The 17,262-nt window shown below is 49.9% G+C and overlaps 1 protein-coding gene across 7 annotated transcripts in view; it reads right to left on the bottom strand.

Moving 5' to 3' along the window:
* The window catches only part of LOC120906401 (potassium voltage-gated channel protein Shaker), a 171,216-nt gene that overhangs the window by 52,923 nt on the left and 101,031 nt on the right, over nucleotides 1-17,262 (bottom strand). The window contains exon 2 of one of the 7 annotated variants that reach the window (XM_040318033.1): nucleotides 11,996-14,595. The exons of the other annotated variants lie outside the window; for them this stretch is intronic. Coding sequence (XP_040173967.1) covers nucleotides 11,996-12,120 — 125 coding nt within the window. The 5' untranslated portion in view covers nucleotides 12,121-14,595. The remainder of the gene's footprint in view (nucleotides 1-11,995; nucleotides 14,596-17,262) is intronic. 7 annotated transcript variants of the gene reach the window in all.

The raw sequence follows: 17,262 nt of genomic DNA, 5'->3' as shown, positions 1-17,262 counted from the left end.
TTTGAAAATAATCTTGGAAGAATGTGTTTGAACAATACATTTTAATGCATTATTTAAATTGTTGTTATGACGTGTTTCGCACTAGCGTTTGGTTGTTGCTCTGTTTTAGTCCTTCGTCGCCGATCAGCGACAGTTAAATAGTTATTGATAGATATAAGATAGGCAGACGACCTGCGCCCCAAAGATCCCGTCGATCAATCCTGGCGCCTATGCAGAGATGTGACCCCGGGAAGACAACACACGACGGCAAACGGGTGTCGAACAATACACACACACACACGGTACCGCGGCGTACAATCGTATAATACAAATAGCGGTAGCCGCCAGCGAGACTCATCAGGGTCACCAACGGTCGTGTACCGTCCGCTCGTGATGCTGCAGGCAAGCTTCAGTCAAGCATTGCGCAAGCACAGGGGTCAACACAGTGCTAAGCTGATTTTTCTATGTGTGTGTACGTGTGTGCATGTGGTTTTTTCTTCTCTCACTCAGTTTTTGCTTCGAGATTTGTGGGGGAGGGGGGGTGGTCTGGCGTAAATCAGGTCGGTCGCCTGTTTTGGCAGCTTTCTTGGGTTAAATTATTTTTAACACATTCACTGCCCCAACTTCCTCCTTCCGTTGATTGCCCCCCCCCCTCCGCACCTTCATCGTCCACCCTTCCTTGTGTGCTTCCCATTCTGTTTGCTGCGGAATGCTCCGTCTCGCTGCTGTGATACGAATTAAAGAAGATACACACACACACACACGCACACACACACAGCAACAGCAGAACGGCAAACCGGCGCTGCGATGAAAGCGAATGAACCCACGTCCAAATAACGAAACCAGCATGCACGCGTGTACGCGCCCGTGCGGCACTCGGCGGCAAAGCAATCGGAATGCAGCATTGCTTATTCCGGCATTCGAACACATTCCACGGCGTGAATTAACCAACCAAACCGGCCCGGGCCAAGCGAGAGCGCTATCACTAGCCACCGCGCAGAGAGCGGGAGGGAGGGAGTTTTGTACTCCTCTTCTCGCTCCTGCTGCTCGTGCCGCTCCACGCGCCACATCACCTTTCTTTGCGCTACATTGGAGCCCTCGCTCGGATCGGTAAAGATAATTGGAACGAAACCGTCAGCGCCATCGGTCCGGTCTGGATCGGCAGATTGACTGGGCGCGATTATGGCGATATCAGGATTTTTAGAACTAATTAATATAATGCCGGGATTTTCACCCGATTTGATGGATCGTGATAGGAGGGGGGGGGGGAGGGGAGCACTTTCACACTCTTCCTTCTCCCCCCCATCACGGTTGGTGGAATTTGTGCGAATGGATTTTTATTGTTTGAAATTTCGATTCTTCCTCTTTTCCTTTCAACGAACGCAAGGGCTTGCAAGGGAATGGAGATAAAATCAATACAACTCGAGGGAGGTGGATGGGTGGTTCTTGCAAGCACGGTGCGGTGGCACTGGAATGAAACTGACACGCGGCCGAAACCCGAAACGGTGGGCACAAAATTAGCGTCTAATTAATCAAACACCAGGCGCCTCCTTTGCACCACGAAGGCGCATGGGGACATAATTGAATTAAGCAAAAGTGCTTTAAGGCGCGCTAACGTTTGTTTTGCACGGTTAAAATTTAAACCACTGCCAATGGAAGCTTCCAACGTGGATGTGCTTGGTGGGAAAGCACCTTCAGGCGGAACGCTTTTGCTCGCACACTGTCAGCTACTGGGCGCCTCCATGCGATTTATTCTTTTTCCTCTCTGTCTCTGTCAAACGGGACATGCTCCAGCTACTGGTCAGCGGGCAACAAGCATTTACAGTGTTGGCAAAATAGATGAAAACAACAAGCAACTGAAAAATCTTCCTTTCAATTAGACGGGGCATAATTTACAAAATACAGTAAAATATACGACACTTCCTATTTTCTGTTCTTCTGCACGGGATCGGTTTCCTACTGTGGCCAAATGTCACGGCAGGGTGATAGAGCATTGATTTTTTGGTTTTGTTTTTCTTTCACCATATTTGGCAAAAAAAAAACAAAATTGCCAACACCAGATAATGTGCAGATGCTACCAGCTAGCTGGGCAATAGATGGTTATCCTCCTTGTTCCCAATGATTCCCATATATTGGGGCAGGGTATATTTAATGCGAGCAGTACTTAAAATCATTTGGAAAATTGCTCGCAAATCGGTCGCAATTCAATTGCCCGCTGAAGCCGATGAAATGAAACAAAAATAATAAAAAAGGGAGAAACAGCACAACAGCAGCAGCAGCAGGAACCTTGTTAGCCGCCCTCGACAGAGATAGAAGAACGAATGTTTGACTCTATCAGTTTTTGTCTATGTGTGTGTGTGTGTGTGTGTTTGTGTGTATGGTTGTATCGGTACACGGAATGGTACGATGCGGCAAAGTCCAACAACCCATCGCCAGCTGGCCGAATTGGCAACCTCATCACAGCATCTCAGCTCTCCCGCGTATCGCTTGGCTCTACCATCACCGTCACCCGACCCAAGTGTGTGTGTGTGTGTGTGTGTGTGTGTGTGTGTGTGTGTGAGAGAGAAAGCGAGAAAAACTATGCTCGAAAGTATGTCACTGTATGTGTGCCCATTTTTTGTTGTTTTTTTTGTCATTCTCTTAACTTGAGAGCAAGCAAACGTGAGAGCGAACGTGAAGAGCGTAGTGTCAGTAATTGAATCGATTCCTCTATACCGTTTGCCAACCGACACACCGTGGATGCTGCAGCAAACGGCGATGCTGAATGGCAATCTCAAAGCCGAATTGATTGAGCTGTAAATAATTTCAACGATCAAGAAAGAAAGAGAGAGAGAGAGAGAGTGGGAGCGATAAAGAGAAAATTCAGAGTAGAGAGCCATCACAAGTGAATTACTCGGCGCGAGATAGGTGCATCCTTTTGCCCGGCACACGAAGAGATTGCGAGAGTCAGCCAAAGAGAAATAGAGAGAGAGAAAGAGAGAGAGAGAGTGAGAGCACTGGCTCTCCGCATGTGCTGGGAAATGCGGGACACGCGCGAGAGCGAACTGTTGTGATTGCTGAAAACTGACCCAACAACCGCACCGAGTCCGAAAACTCAAGGTCTGCATTGGTCCGTCCCGCATCCCGTACCAAACGGTGCCTCCGACCGTGCCCGCCCCGCACGGTGGTGCTGTGTATTTTAAAGTTCCTCTCCTCTCTCCCTCTCCGCTCCCTTTTCATCCCTCGGCTCGTTGAGTGGCCCATAGGCGACATGTCACCCTCTGGCAGTGTGCTGCGTCCGTATGACGCACGAGGTAGCCTAGGTTTCCCCCTAATTGGTTAGGTGAGGGTTTTGTGTCTTGCCAATGATCATTGAGGGGAGTTTAGATTTTTTTTCTCCCCCCACCTTTGGGGGTGGAGGTAGTCATACGATCATCCAACCTTGAACGCGTGGTCGATGATCGTGGAAGAAGGAAGCGTGGCGTGGCGAAGCGGGTTGATGTGTCACGACCGACGAACGACGACGACGCCGGAACGCACGTCACCGTATCAGCTGGAAAAAACGGGCATGACGAGTTGTATGTGTGTGTGTCAAGTATGTTATGACAACAATTTATCTTTCATGTCATTTTTTCCTAAGCAAGAAGTGCAAAAAAAAGCAAGTAAAAGAGAGAAAGAGTGTCAAAACTTCAGCGAAAGAGCCCAAATTGATCTGATGACTGTGCAATAAATGATTATAAAAAAAAAAATCGACCACACATGCACACACACAAATACACGTTGGGAGGTGGTGGAGAACGGGGCAGCCCCATGTTCTGGATGCAGCAAGCACGCACGCACGCATGCACAGAGGGCATGGGCAGGGAAAGGCATGGTGGAACACTGATAGAGTCTATTTTTAGCAGCGGCAATGTATTTATGTATCGCTTATGGTGCACTAATAATAGCGCGCACACACACACACACACAGAGCCATGTAAACACACATATATACTGGCCGGATTCGGTCATCGATCGTCTGTGTTGCGGCAGATTATCATGTTCACAACGAAACCCGCAACTGCGCGCGGAGAGACCCGAGAAGGCCATTATTTAGTTTCATTTGAAACATTCCTCTTTCCTTGTTGTGCTGCTTTTTGTACATTTAAAACACCAAAATCTTTATCGCAAAGTTTTTTTTTTCCTTTCCATTTATCGGAAAAGTGGAATCAAATTGTGTTGCTTTGTCGATCCCATGCAGGTCCCAAGCGCAACCAGTGCTGGAACGGAAAGACCATTACTACTAGCGCTAGAGGGGAAGAGTGCAAGAGAGGGGAGACGAAGTGGATGGGGGGGGAAAGTGCGAAGACGCACCGACGCACACGGTAAAATGGGTGCAATGCACCAACCGGCTGCCGAAAATGTTGCCCCGAAAAACCCGAAACCATGAAAGCTCCGACCGGGACCTTCGGCTTTACAGGCGGACAGCGCAAAAGCTTCCGACCAGGGCACGACAAGAGGCAGGCAGAGATAGAGAGGGAGAGAGAGTGAGAGAGAGAGAGAGAGAGAGAGGCAGCGTAAGAAAGGAAGGAACGAAAAGGAAAGCTTTCTCACTCATAGCCGGCTACTGCTCGAATGGCTTCCACTGCTCGAACCTCTGCCGGTTGTTTGCGCCAGATGGCGCCACCTCACGCGAGGTACGTAAAAAGCGCACTCTGCCGGAAAGCGAACCGAACCGGGGCGTGTGGCAGTTTAAAGTTCTTTGTTGTCTTTTTTTAGATTACTCTACGCATACATCGAAAACATTGGAATCGGAATTGGATTGTTCAGTTGAATTCACTGAAATGCAGCAGGTAAAGGAAACGCAGCTCAAGCTAACATTGCATGGGGTTTTCCGCTTACCATCGCAAATGAAGATAGATTTTAAATGCTACCAACGTTGTGCTCTACTTGATGGTTCCTCTTCCCAACTACAACTGTAAAAGCTTAAAATCAATATTCTCAGCAAGGCAGCACTTTGAAAACACCACACAGGAAATAAAGCAACCGATGCAGCGAGGCCAACAGCTACTAACAAACACCGCCCCTATGTGTGAGTGGCATTGTGCTTTAGTATATCTCATTTTATTTGTTTGAACAGTTCGACGGCTTCGGTTGAGTTGAACATACCGCCATGCATAAGTAAACGGTCTGCCCAGACATGCATCATTTTTATTTTTTATTTGTTTAGTTTGTAGTACTGGAACACGTGATGGAGGAGTGGAGAGGGATGGTGAGTGGGTAAAGTGTTGCAGCTACAGCGGGCAGAGCGAGGAATGCATTTTTCATGTCAAACACGCCGTTGAACGCCAGGGAAGGCAAATGATGAGGTTTGTCGCTTACCACTTCGATCCGGCTCGAAGGACCAAAACTTGACCTTCCAGACTCACAGATTGCTAGCAGGGCTGGTTTTGCTTAAAATTATGTTGAGATGAACACACACAAAAAAAAAACCAAACAGAGCAAGAAAAGGGAGGGATGGGTAAGGGACAGCGTGAGTGGGTGGGGGTGTGCGGATATGCGGCTACATCAGCCGCACGAAATGTAAGCCACGAGGCCACCGACGGACGTCATCGAATGCCGCAGCCGAGCGCAACGTCAAGGTGCAGGCCGTGTGTCTGTGTGTGTGTGTGTGTGTGAAGCAAAAATAAAAGAAAAAAGAAGACACAGAAGACAACGTGTAGCAGCAGGGAGTGGGGTGTGCTGAAGGTGAACAAAATTTGGTTACATCTGCCTGCTCCTCTCTTGCTCGCCTTTCCCCCGGTTTGATTGCATTGGAACCCGTTTTTTTTTGGCGTTGCATGTTCATTTGCATTGTTTACTTAATGTTTCCTCCTCACACCCCCCCCACCGTGCTAGTCGCAAATGTCACAGACGGTAACAAAAGGGCCAACAATGAGTGTGTGTGCGTTGACCTAGACGCAATCGGTGAAAACACACACACACACACACATACACATGTGATACAACGCGTTAAAGTGGTGATGTGGCGGTACTCATGCACAAAATTAGACACTCCCTCTGCTTGCTTCATCCACACTCGTGCTCTCTCTCTCTCTCTCTCTCTCCCCCTCACACACTCTGTCTGCCAGGGGGGAGTTCTATTGGGGCAGCCGCCTCCACCTCTTCTGATCGATGCTAATCAACAAGTAAAATAATACGCTAGTTCCCCTGCCCGACCGCCCGGCCGCCTTGCCACCCACTCTGTAATTTGATTTCCACCTTCAACCCCTGTTGCCACCCATCACCCACCCATTTGTACAAAGCGTTGAATTGAATAGCTCTTTTTCTTCTTCGCCGCACCATCGCGTCTCGCTTTTATTCGATGATTTTATTTGTCTTCGCCTGCTGCTTGCTCCCCGCCTCTCCTTTCCCCATCTTGCTCAGCCCTTTTTGTTCATCCTCTCTGAAGGGTCGTTAGGGTGCCAATCGGGCACGACATTCGGTAGTCCACGCGTGACGTCAACAGATGTTAAGTACACCGACAGCCGAGGAGAAGAGTCACCATATCCCACCCCCCCCCCCCCCTCTTCTACCGTCTAGAGAATGCTTCAAGCGGAAACTAGGCCGCCGGCCGAACCTCCCTTTGTGTGCCACTGCTATCCCCTCACCCGCCCCTGGCCCGCGAGATTGTTGCAAGAAGATACAAAATTTCGAGCCCGGCCCGTAAGGCTGCCAGTTAGCACGAGCCCGCTTACAGTAATGAGGGGGGGGGGGCACGCGAAACTGCACTGCAGTAGTGCCGCAGCCGCATCTAACACAACTTCTCCGCCACCGGCGTCATCCGCACGGCCTCGCCCAATAGTGGAGAGTAAAATATGGAAATAAAGGCGAAATGTTCTCATGAGTCTGTTTGAACGAGTCAGAGAGAGAGAGTGAGACAGAAGAGCCTACAAGACAATGATAGGCTAATAACAACGTGTTAGGAATAAAATGTTCAAGCTGCATCACCGTTGTGTCACCAAAAACTGCTGGAATACTGCTCGAATACTGTTCGAATACTGCCTGCTTTCGCTCTGCCACAGTCGTCTGACTGACTGGCGTATTGGAATACTAGACTAATTGGAATCAGTCCAAGCGTATTGGAATACTGTTTAACAAATGCTCGGTACGTGAATGAGGCTCCTTTTCCTCGCCCTCCTCTTTCTACTCGTCAAAAAAGCACTGCAACGTTGCAGCAAACCAGGCGCCAATGGTAGCACTTTAGGGGAGAATTAACAACAAAATAAAAAACCTCCCAAGCGTCATTAAATTGGAAAAACTCACAAAACGAGTTTGGGAGGACCAAACCATCCCCTCCCTCCCACCATAGTATTGGGTGTGCAAACAAACATTATAACAGAGTGATACCATTGTTTGGACAGGCTTTAGCTCTCCGGTTGCCCGAGTTCACTGCAGCAGCAGCAGCAGCAGCGGGTAATGGAGTTTACTTCTGACAAACTATTGATTTCCTGCCGGGTGCATGGGCGCCAGGTGTGTTTAACTAGAAGCGGAGAGGGGGGGAGGGGGAGTAGGGCAAAATCACCCCTCCTTTGTGCCCCTCTAGAGCGGGCTGAAGCAAATCAGCTTTATCCATTTCCCGTGCGCCAGTCGGATCGGGAGCGGGAGCCGAGCGACGATGGGACGCAAAACACGGGAGGCACAATCATCGGAGATGCCAACCGCTGCACGCTACCCAGGGGCCCACCTGTTCGCACCTGTGTGCCGAAGCGGAGGCAACATCAACGCTGCACCAAAGCCAACTGGCTGTTTTAATTAAGTTGAGGTTGATTGTCATGCAAATTGCACACTCCACAGGTTCGCCACTCCCACAGCAAACCATTTGCCGTGGCGAAGGGAAAGTGAAGCAGATAAAGAGGGGGGGAGAGAGAGAGAGAGGGATAGGGCGAGAGCAAGTGGACAGAGCTGGACCCTTACCCTTTCTCGAAGGCAAAGGGGGCAACAAGAACACACGAAAAAAAGGCACGAGCCAGTTGCGTCAAACTTGCACGAGCGGACAGCAGAAGACGCTTCAATTAAGCAGTTTATTTCGGTCATGCACCGCGTGTACTCGAACCACGGGTACAGAAGTTTTAACCACCCCCCCCCTCCCTCCTCCCCCCAGACCCCTCTTTACGTGGCTCTCCTGAGCCGGGGGGGAAGGAGGAACGAATCTTGGCTTTATTTACATTTTAACCGTAAATTGAGTTAAATTGCTAGTTTCGCTACAAAATGTAAAAAATGCAATAGTGTATTGCTTTGCATGGCGGGAGAAGCTTGTTGACCTTCTCGGCGGTGAAGGTTGTTCGGTTGCAGCCGCTGTCAGGGTTTGTCAACTTATTATTTGAAACTCAATACTCCCCGTACATTCCGTTGATGATCCGTTGCGCGCCATTGCGGACAAACAAAAAATCATATCTATTATCTCCCTACACACTGCTTCCTCTTCAATCAAACAAAAAAAAAACAAATAAGTGTCCTTGTCTAGTAGGGTTTCAATTTTTTTAACTATTTCGTGGGGGGAAAACAGGGCTTTTGGGGGCAGGAAAGCAAGTGAAAGGAAAAAAGCACGTGCCCACCGAAATAAAATAAAACAAGCAAGCAAGCACGCTGCCACGCATTCGAAAGGGCATTCTTCCAGTCACGCTCAAACGCTCTTGCCTGCCCCGCCGCACCTCCCTCCGCACGTGTGCAACAACAATGGCGCGCCCGCGCCCGATCGATTTTCCGCTCAATGAATCATAAACTATAATGCGCCTCCATTACGTTTTATAATTCGATTATCTACATTCCATTATTACTGGCTCCGTTCCATTTACAAGCTCCAATCTATGTGTCTGTGTGTTCGTGAGTGTGTTCGTTCGTTTCCTCACTTCGCTTTCCCACTGATGGCAGGGCTGCCTCTGCCTTGTTTGTTTCCGCAGCTTTTCTCCACTGGTCGGTCCTGCCGCAACTACCGCACGCCCTGTGCGTGCCTCTTTGTTTGTGTGTAAACGGAGTGGAGTGATACGGTACGGAGGGCGCAAGTGAAGAGTATGTCAATATGTACAAGCGTCTTCACACACTTATGGCTTCCCGCCCATGGCTTGCCGCGTTCCAGCAGGGCACTAATGTTACGTTCCGTCAATACCCGAACGCCCTCGAGTACCAACGAGACCGGGAAGCAACAGGCAGGCTTTGGCTCGCCCCGGAAAAGGTGCGTCCAATCAGCGACCAATTCGAATTGCCAAGCTTGGGGAAGAGCGACGAACGTGTACGAGCAGAGATCATGATCGTAGAAGGGAATCGAAGTTTTTCGGGGTAATCGAAGCGAATTGGCGCGCGCGATAGCAATGGTTTGCGCGATGGACGATTTTTGCTCCCTTTCTAGCAGTTGGAACGGAAGGCAAGGAGGGAGTAGGGGAGGAGGGGATGAGAGGGAAGTGGCAGCACACAAAACTGCAGCAAAATAGTACCGTAGTAGCGCGAGCTTTTGCAGCACGCATCGTCATCAGTGCTCGGGTTCTTTTGGTCCTTCGAACCGGATTTGCGTCTCCCGGTTGATGCTTCTCGCACACACACACACACACACACACACACACACCCACACACATGATTAGTGCTTTGGGCGGGAGCTTGTTCGGATCCGAGCAAATCAGCAGTCCAAAAAGGAGCAGAGTGGCACGGAGAGCCTCCAAATTTAACGCTCTTTTTTATCATTCGCTTAAGAAGAGGAAGCAGAAACCCGTCCCTCAGCAGCTAACGCATCCAGCCCTGCGAAGGGATTTGGGGGGGTGGGGGAAGGAGTGATGGTGTCTGAAAGGGCACCGGGAAGGACCTGGTGATGGATGGGTTTTTGATCGCTAGCCGCATTCTTTCGCCCTCCGCTGCAGAACATTGAAACGACCCCATAAAACCTATCCGAGACCGAGCGAGCGCAAAAAAGAAAACGTAGCCAACGAAACCAAACCCAACAAAAAAAATGGGGGAAAAAACGAAGCAAGGATTTATGCCGGATAGCGCGCGAAACGACTTTATAATCATGTTTCTGCAACGCAATAAAAAGAGGAAGAAAACATCACTCTCCCGCGCCCACCTGGTGCTCGAAATCTCGGGCCAACAAATCGGATCAAAATGCTTGATCACTAAGAAAAAAGCGAGCGAGCAGAAGAGAGAGAGAGAGAGAGAGAGAGAGAGAGGGAGAAAAAAAGAGATAGAAAGAGTAAGGGAAGAAAAAATAAAAAAATCAAAATGGTGGATTTGAAGGTAAATGTTCGCCACAAACGCGTTGCGGCAGTCGCAGGTACAGTTCCACGCACCGTTCGTTCTCTCCTGCGCTGTGCACGTTATCCTCATATGCAATTGCAATGCACGGTTTAACATTACACACATGTGTGTCTGTGTGTGTGTGTGTGTGTGTGTGGGTGTGTATGCATGGAAACGATAAATTTATATTTCAACCGTGTGATTTGAAGGGGTTTGCATTCTTTTTTTATTTCCATACTGCTCCATAGACAGACAGGAAGCAGTTTCAACCCGCCGTCAAAACAGACGTACGACTCGATCACACACGGCCCCGGATGGGCACGTTTTGCCACACGTTTTGCAAAAGTTTTCCGGCTTCTAGTGGGCAACCCTTTCCGTCCTCCCTCTTTGCAAAAACCAACCGTCGCATCGCAACGAGACCGGAACACGCGGGGCGAAATGCGTCGTCGCTAGCCTCTCTCTCTCTCTCTCTCTCGCTCTGCCGGCTATGATCGCTATAGCAACCCGCACACATTGTCCCCGGGGCAGGAGTTTTGACGATTTGATGACAATGTTTTCCACCCATCAATCGGGCGAACGCCGGTGCGCACTGTCTGGCGATGGGGGAAACTTTCTGTCCCGTGCCATAAAACCGCACATTTTTCGCAAAGTTTCAAGTGGTGTTTCCTCTCGCACGACCAGTTGTTAGCAGTTGTTTTGAAAATGTGCTCCAGCTCGGCGCTCGGTCTGTTTGCCACGGACGAATTGCTGCAACCGTAAGCACATTAGGATAAGCCCGAACGAATGTGGGTGATAGAAAAAGATGGGGAGAAGGAGTGTTGCTTGGTCAAATGCTTGCAAAGTTGATTATTACAGGATGCAGATGTGCTCCGGTTTTGATTCTGATGCGAATCATTTTTTTTTATATAGTGCCAGCAGTATGTTACGCATTTGTTTCTAGCAGATAGATTTCCACAACTTACAAGCTAAAGATAGAATAAAAAGTAAAACCGCCCAAAGGTATGCAATTTGTATCACAAAGTATGCTTAACAAGTTTCTATTTTAGTTGGACAATGGTTTTTAGTCAGTAAAACTTTAATCTTGCGATGAAAGGAATAGTGCAAGCGGATGGAGCTTGCTCGTCTGTCGGAGCTGTCTGTCAGAGTAAAGAGAGATGGCAAGATGTGACAGTTGTCGCTAGAAATTGTTTCATCATCACGTAATTAAAAGTGGATTCATCTGGCATTTAAACGTTGCTAGACAAGATGAGGCTTTCTGTCTTTTCGCAATCGGTGCAATCAAGGCTCCTGAAGCAGTTCAGAAATAAAATTAAAAATAACGATAAAACATGTCGATGAAACCGTGCAAGTATTCGCTAAAAAAAAAAAAACAATACACGTCATAATTAATTTTCGTTTGCAATATGTTGCTACGCGATTCATTTCAATAACATCCGGTTTGCTGGTTGAGTAATGTGTTTGAAAAGCAATTAGAGCATCGGTCAATAATCTTACTAATGCGATGCGCCGGTAGTAGCCGGCCAGACAAACAAATGAGAGTTTGATTTGTTCAGCTGCAGCTGCAGCAAACGTTCGTCCCCACGACATACCCCCACGATAATCCCTTCCTAACGGTACCAAAGCATGCGCTACATTGCTCCCAGCTACTGTGAGGCAAACGTTTTGTTAAAAATCTAATCTCGCAACGCATATAACGTCTGTAACGCATGTAACGCATGTAACGCTTGTAACGCATGTAACGCTTATAGTAAAAAAAAACAGGAATAAAGAAAGCAATAGAGTTGAGTCTGCTTACGGTTCGCTGAGTCCGTCGGGCGTTTTGTCCGTCTTGTCCTGGTTGGCCTGTTGCGCCTGCTGTCTCCGTTGGCGCTGGTGCCGCGAATCATCGCCCAGTCCGTACAGGCCCGCGACGGCAGCCATTATTTCATCTTCTGTCGCTCACTCGCGGGCACACACACACACACACACACACTAACTCACACACGCACTTCCGTTCGAGTAGTCACGCACGGCTGGCCGCACCGTTAGTCTGGCCGCAAAAAAAAAAAAACACGAGAGCGCGAGCGCGCGCGCACGTAGATCGCTTCCTCGTATAGTGAGGGAGGATGGTTGGCCCCTTGGGGGGCAACTACCTTGGCTACTACTGGGAGGCACTTGTCATTTGGCCCACAGGAAGGTTCGCTGCGAAAAGCTGCTCCGTAACAGCCCGGCAAGCAGCCTGGGAGGCTTCTGCTTCTGCTCTGCACTGCCCGACTTCGTTCCGGTTCGTGGTTACGGGTCAAGAGATCACTGCGTCGACTCAGGCGTCACGCTCCGTGCCGTGATTGTGGCACGTGGCTTCCGTGCAGTGTCCGTCTTTAGGCGACGCTAGACGCGTTGCGTCGTCGACACCGGATTCTTCCACTCGCAGGTAACACACACACACACCGTTACCGCTTACGTGTAAGGGTAGCAAACAGCGCAGCGCAAGAACACAGACAGCACGGCTTTGACCTACAGGCGTCGATAGCTTACATACTAGCAATAAGTGTAGTGATATCGATATCGTTAAAGCTTTTTAGTTGCAATTATTATTCTGACTTGTTGTATCCTTTCCGTCCACGCTGGGGGAGCAGTGGATGGGGCTGTTTGCGAGAGCCCCCTTGATGTCTCCACCTGCTCAAGGTAAAAATATAGATGCTTTTTTTTTATTTATTAATTTATATCTTCAAGCGGCGCAAACACCGTACGCGTCTGCCTGTATGTACCGCCTAGTAAAGCCTTAGTAGCTAGTAATCGCTAATCTTTGGATTTCCGTATTGTTCCGTTCGGTTTGTTTGTTTGTGTTTGTAGTTTTGCCCACCAAGACGCTAGCGTGCTTGCGTGTTGGGGTGGGAGGGCGTTACTAGCTATCGATATAAAATAGTATGCTGCGAGTAGGTAGCAATTAGTAGTAACTGTTGCAAGTAATAGTAGCTTAGTTTCGGTAGTTGAGTTTTCTCCCTTTGTGTTGCTTTCTTTTTTTCTTCTTCTTCTTCTTTCTCCACCTTCTAGAGTGCTGTGGAGCTTTCGTTCCGCTTTCTTCGTCTTCTGTTTGCTTCTCTATTCTTCGCTGCACCTTGCTTCGGTACGGTTGCCAACACACACAGACACACAACAAAAGCGAAAACAGCGCTAGTTAATCACAAATCGGTTCTCGCCGTGGTCCAGAGCGTCTTCCAGCACTACCTGCCGGGACACAAATACTCTACTACAAGTGATGGCGCCTTCCAACGCCCAAAGTGGGAGCGAGGGAACAGGGGACTGACAGGGATGGGGCTATTGTTGCTTTGTGTGTGTGTGTGAGTGTCTATTTCCTAGCCCTAGGTGCGCCGGCTGGTTGGACGGTGTCAATCTGTGTGTCGCGTTGGTCTGGATGAGGGATGGATGCTTCCTTTCTTTCTTTCTTTCTTTCTTGGTGGCACCGCAGTAGGCAGGTCCCGAGCGTGAGAAGAGCGTGGTTGTTTTTTTTTGTGAGAGGAGGGAGTGGGCTGGGAGTAAAGGGGCGCTACGTTACCGGTGGCTGCTGGCGGTGGCAGGCCGGCGTCCCATCGCTCGCTGCCGGGTGCGTTTGTCGCAAAAAAAAAACCAGATCAGCAAAAATACACACCCGATTTGTGGCGCACGTACGTGAAAATGCACCAGCCTTCAGCCTCCCTCTCTCTCTGTTTCTCTCTCTCTCTGTTCGTGCTCGTAGACTTGGGACGATTTGACGCTGGGTACGGACGGCTCAAATCACGGCATCGGTACGGGCGCAGTGTCGCAGGGACCGTCGGATTGTACGGATCGACGATGGCACTCGCTCACCGGGGCCCATGCTTGATCGTGTTTGTGTGGGTGTGTGTGTGTTTGATGAACACTTTACTGCCGATGTTCCTCTGGACGTTCGCGTGCGGCCGCGGTTCAGACGGTTTAGCCCTGCCGGCTAGCTAGCCGGCGCACACCGGTAGCCGTCACACAGCAGCCCTTCGTCGCGGCTGCTTTCATGTTGATGATTTTGGAAATGCAAGCCACACCGGGGGTCGTACTCGATTTTCAATTGGTCGTTAAAGCACTAGACACACACACACACGCGCGCACACGCCACTCCTGTATACAATAAAATATATATTCTCACCAGCACGCGCGGCGACGAACGCTAACGTTTTTTTATATCTAATTTCGGCTCGCTTAGCTTTCTTCTCTGCTTCGCTCTCTTTAAATATTAAACCACCACTGGACGTACGTGTAGCACACACGCACTCACACACACACACTAACAAACACTTGGTATCGTTCACTATGCGCAATGTGGTATCACAGATCACTGGATCCTAGTGGCGTCCTGGCCGGCGTGCTTCCGCGGTACCGTTCCGCCTGACTCGCGGGGCTCACTGGCTGTTGATGGCAGGGGTGATGGGCATTAGATTAGATTAGACGCTCGGGGGGGAAGGGGATGGGAGGGGGGAGAAACAAAAGGGGCAAAAGAGTAGCGGCCGCGTTTGAATGTGAGTGATGTTTGGTGGTGTATATCGGTTGGTTGAAGAGTTTCTACTGCTGCCGCCGTTACTGCTACCACTGCTGCTGCTGCTGCTGCTACGCTTTATTCGCCTTTTTCTGCTCCGTTTTTTTTTCTCGCTCCCTCACTAAAAACAACACAACTAGGTTACACTGAGGGCTCTAAGGGCTACACACACACACACACACACACACGTACGCAAACTTTAAGGCAACAATTCATTTTCCGCTTCCCGGTCCGGATCCGGCGTGGCGCACCGCGCAGTGGTGGAGCAGTAAGTAAGTGCGACTTCCAATTCGGACCCGGATCGAACCCGCGTGTTCCGCGCGACACACACAACCCGAACCCCCTATGGGGGGGGGGGGGGGGGGGGGGGATGCAGGAGACGAACTCACGAGCGAGCTGGTTGTGTTGACCGGGCAAAACCGAGCGCGGCAGATCGGAGGGAACAGAAACGAATCAAAACGCCGAAACGGAAGGCCAAAACTAACAAATACAAAGGCAGAGAGAGAGAGAGAGAGACAGAGAGAGAGAAAGAGAGACGTATGCACGCACACATCGCACCAGACCCCAGCTGATGTAAAATGAAAACACTAACCTACAAAATTCATCTCTTTATCCCCGCTCCCCACCCCCCCCCCCTATCCCTCCCTTCGCCTTCCCCTAATGTGTCCCAGTGGCCAAAAAATGGAGGCAAAAAAGAAATGGTGCCAATTGCCGAACGGTGGGCCCCAGAAGCCGACCCAGAAGAACTGTGCCGCCGTGAGTTAGTTGGAATCCTTCTGCGTTTGTGTGTGTGTGTGTGTCTGTGTGAGTGTTTTTTTTCTGCAATTTGCACCGCACCCAGCCTGTCGTTGCCCTTGTACCAGCAACAGTACCAGCAGTTAGGCTGGCCCCGTGATAGGAATGGCCCCGTTGCCGAATGCGGAAGGTTTCCCGCTTGCTGCCCTTTTCGCTCTCTCGCTCTCTCTCTCTCTCTCTGCCACTGCCCTTGTTGATCGATGCTGGCCAAAATGTCACCTCGTTAAATAATCCACCAGACGACGTACACAGTATTGGACTGCCCCGAGGGGCGCAAGGGAACAGGGTGATGGAGCGGGGTGGGAGGGGGCGGGGGGGGTTCGTCTTTCCCTTTCTGTGTCTTGTGCTGTGTTGCGCAAAATTAATGCATTCTTGTTCGCGCGCTGCACGGAGCAATTATTGCACCAAACGGTGGGTGGGGGGGGGGTGAGGAGGAGGAGCAATGGGAATAACTGGGAAAACGGCCAAGTCCGATTCAAAATTCCAATCGGGGCAGTTTTTACTGCCACTTTGCTCCGAGGGGTGGAAGGGGGAGACGGGGAGGGGTGAGGGGAGGGAGTTGGTGGTGAGTGCGGGCGCCAGCGTCCCATTTGTGTGTTGATTTATTTTATTAATACTTCATCGAGCTTTCCGGATCGTGGCCGGGGTCTCCCGGAAGGGTGGAGGGGGTGGGTGAGGGGGGAAGTAGGGAGGGTTTCCATTTTTATGGCGACATCATGCTTTGTACTGCAATTCGGTACGCCAAAAACATACAATCCAATACCGACTAAAATATAGAGAGAGAGAGAAAGAGACAGGAGAGACCGAGAGAGAGAGAGAGAGAGAGAGAGAGAGAGAGAGAGAGAGAGAGAGAGAAAGAGACAGCAAGAAGAAAAGAGGCAAAAAAATCACTTTTTCATTTAATTACACAAATAAAAATATACTTCATCATTTCACGCATGGCTCTCACAAACGTACTTGCTTGTGTGTATGTGTGTGTGTGTGTGAGAGAGAGAGAGAGTGAGAAATTTACAGAGAGAGAAAGAGAAAGAGAGAGGAAGATATTGGAAATTGATTCTTCACTGTGGCTAGAGCGTCACCGCCTGCCAAAACACGTTGCCCCCCCCCGGGCTGACATTTACACGTGCTTGCTGTTTCCACCACCTCCCTACACTCCTCTCCCCTCTCCACTCCCCCCCCGGGGGCCCCTCGCCCGAGCGAACGAAGGTTGAATGGGAAAAGGTAATTAGGGAGTTGCATAAAACATAATCGACGAAAGCGACCCGAAACCCGGACGGCACACCGGATGTCAGCGATAACATTCGACCGTTCGGCGTGTTCCGTTCAGGTGTCAATAGATATATACACACACACACACACATAGAGACGCGCCGATGGGCACCCTAATAGCTTTGCTGGCGGATAGTAGCGGGAGGCAGCTAGATGAACCATAAATTGTCATACCTTTATCTGCCTTCAGCTCCCTACCCCACCACCACCCACCCTCCCCTGCACCGCCCAAACGGCGGCCATTATTTGTGACACCTGCTCGCCCACCCGTTGCCCGTTACAATTCAATTACGAACAGAAAGGGCCGCGGGAGGGGAAGGGTCCAGGAAGGGTCTGACAACCGACCTTTTTGTGGCGGAATTGGCCAGCAGGTGTCAGCTTCGGGTTGGTTTGTGTATAATGCAGCGCTGTGTTTGCCTGCAGGTGACGATTTGTAAAGCGCGTTGCATAACTTTAGGCGCTGGCCGAACCGAAAT

This window comes from Anopheles arabiensis, chromosome X, assembly GCF_016920715.1.
Source record: "Anopheles arabiensis isolate DONGOLA chromosome X, AaraD3, whole genome shotgun sequence".
NCBI lineage: Eukaryota > Metazoa > Arthropoda > Insecta > Diptera > Culicidae > Anopheles > Anopheles arabiensis.
The sequence above is the reverse complement of the archived record's forward strand: the minus strand, read 5'-3'. Positions and strand labels throughout refer to the sequence as shown.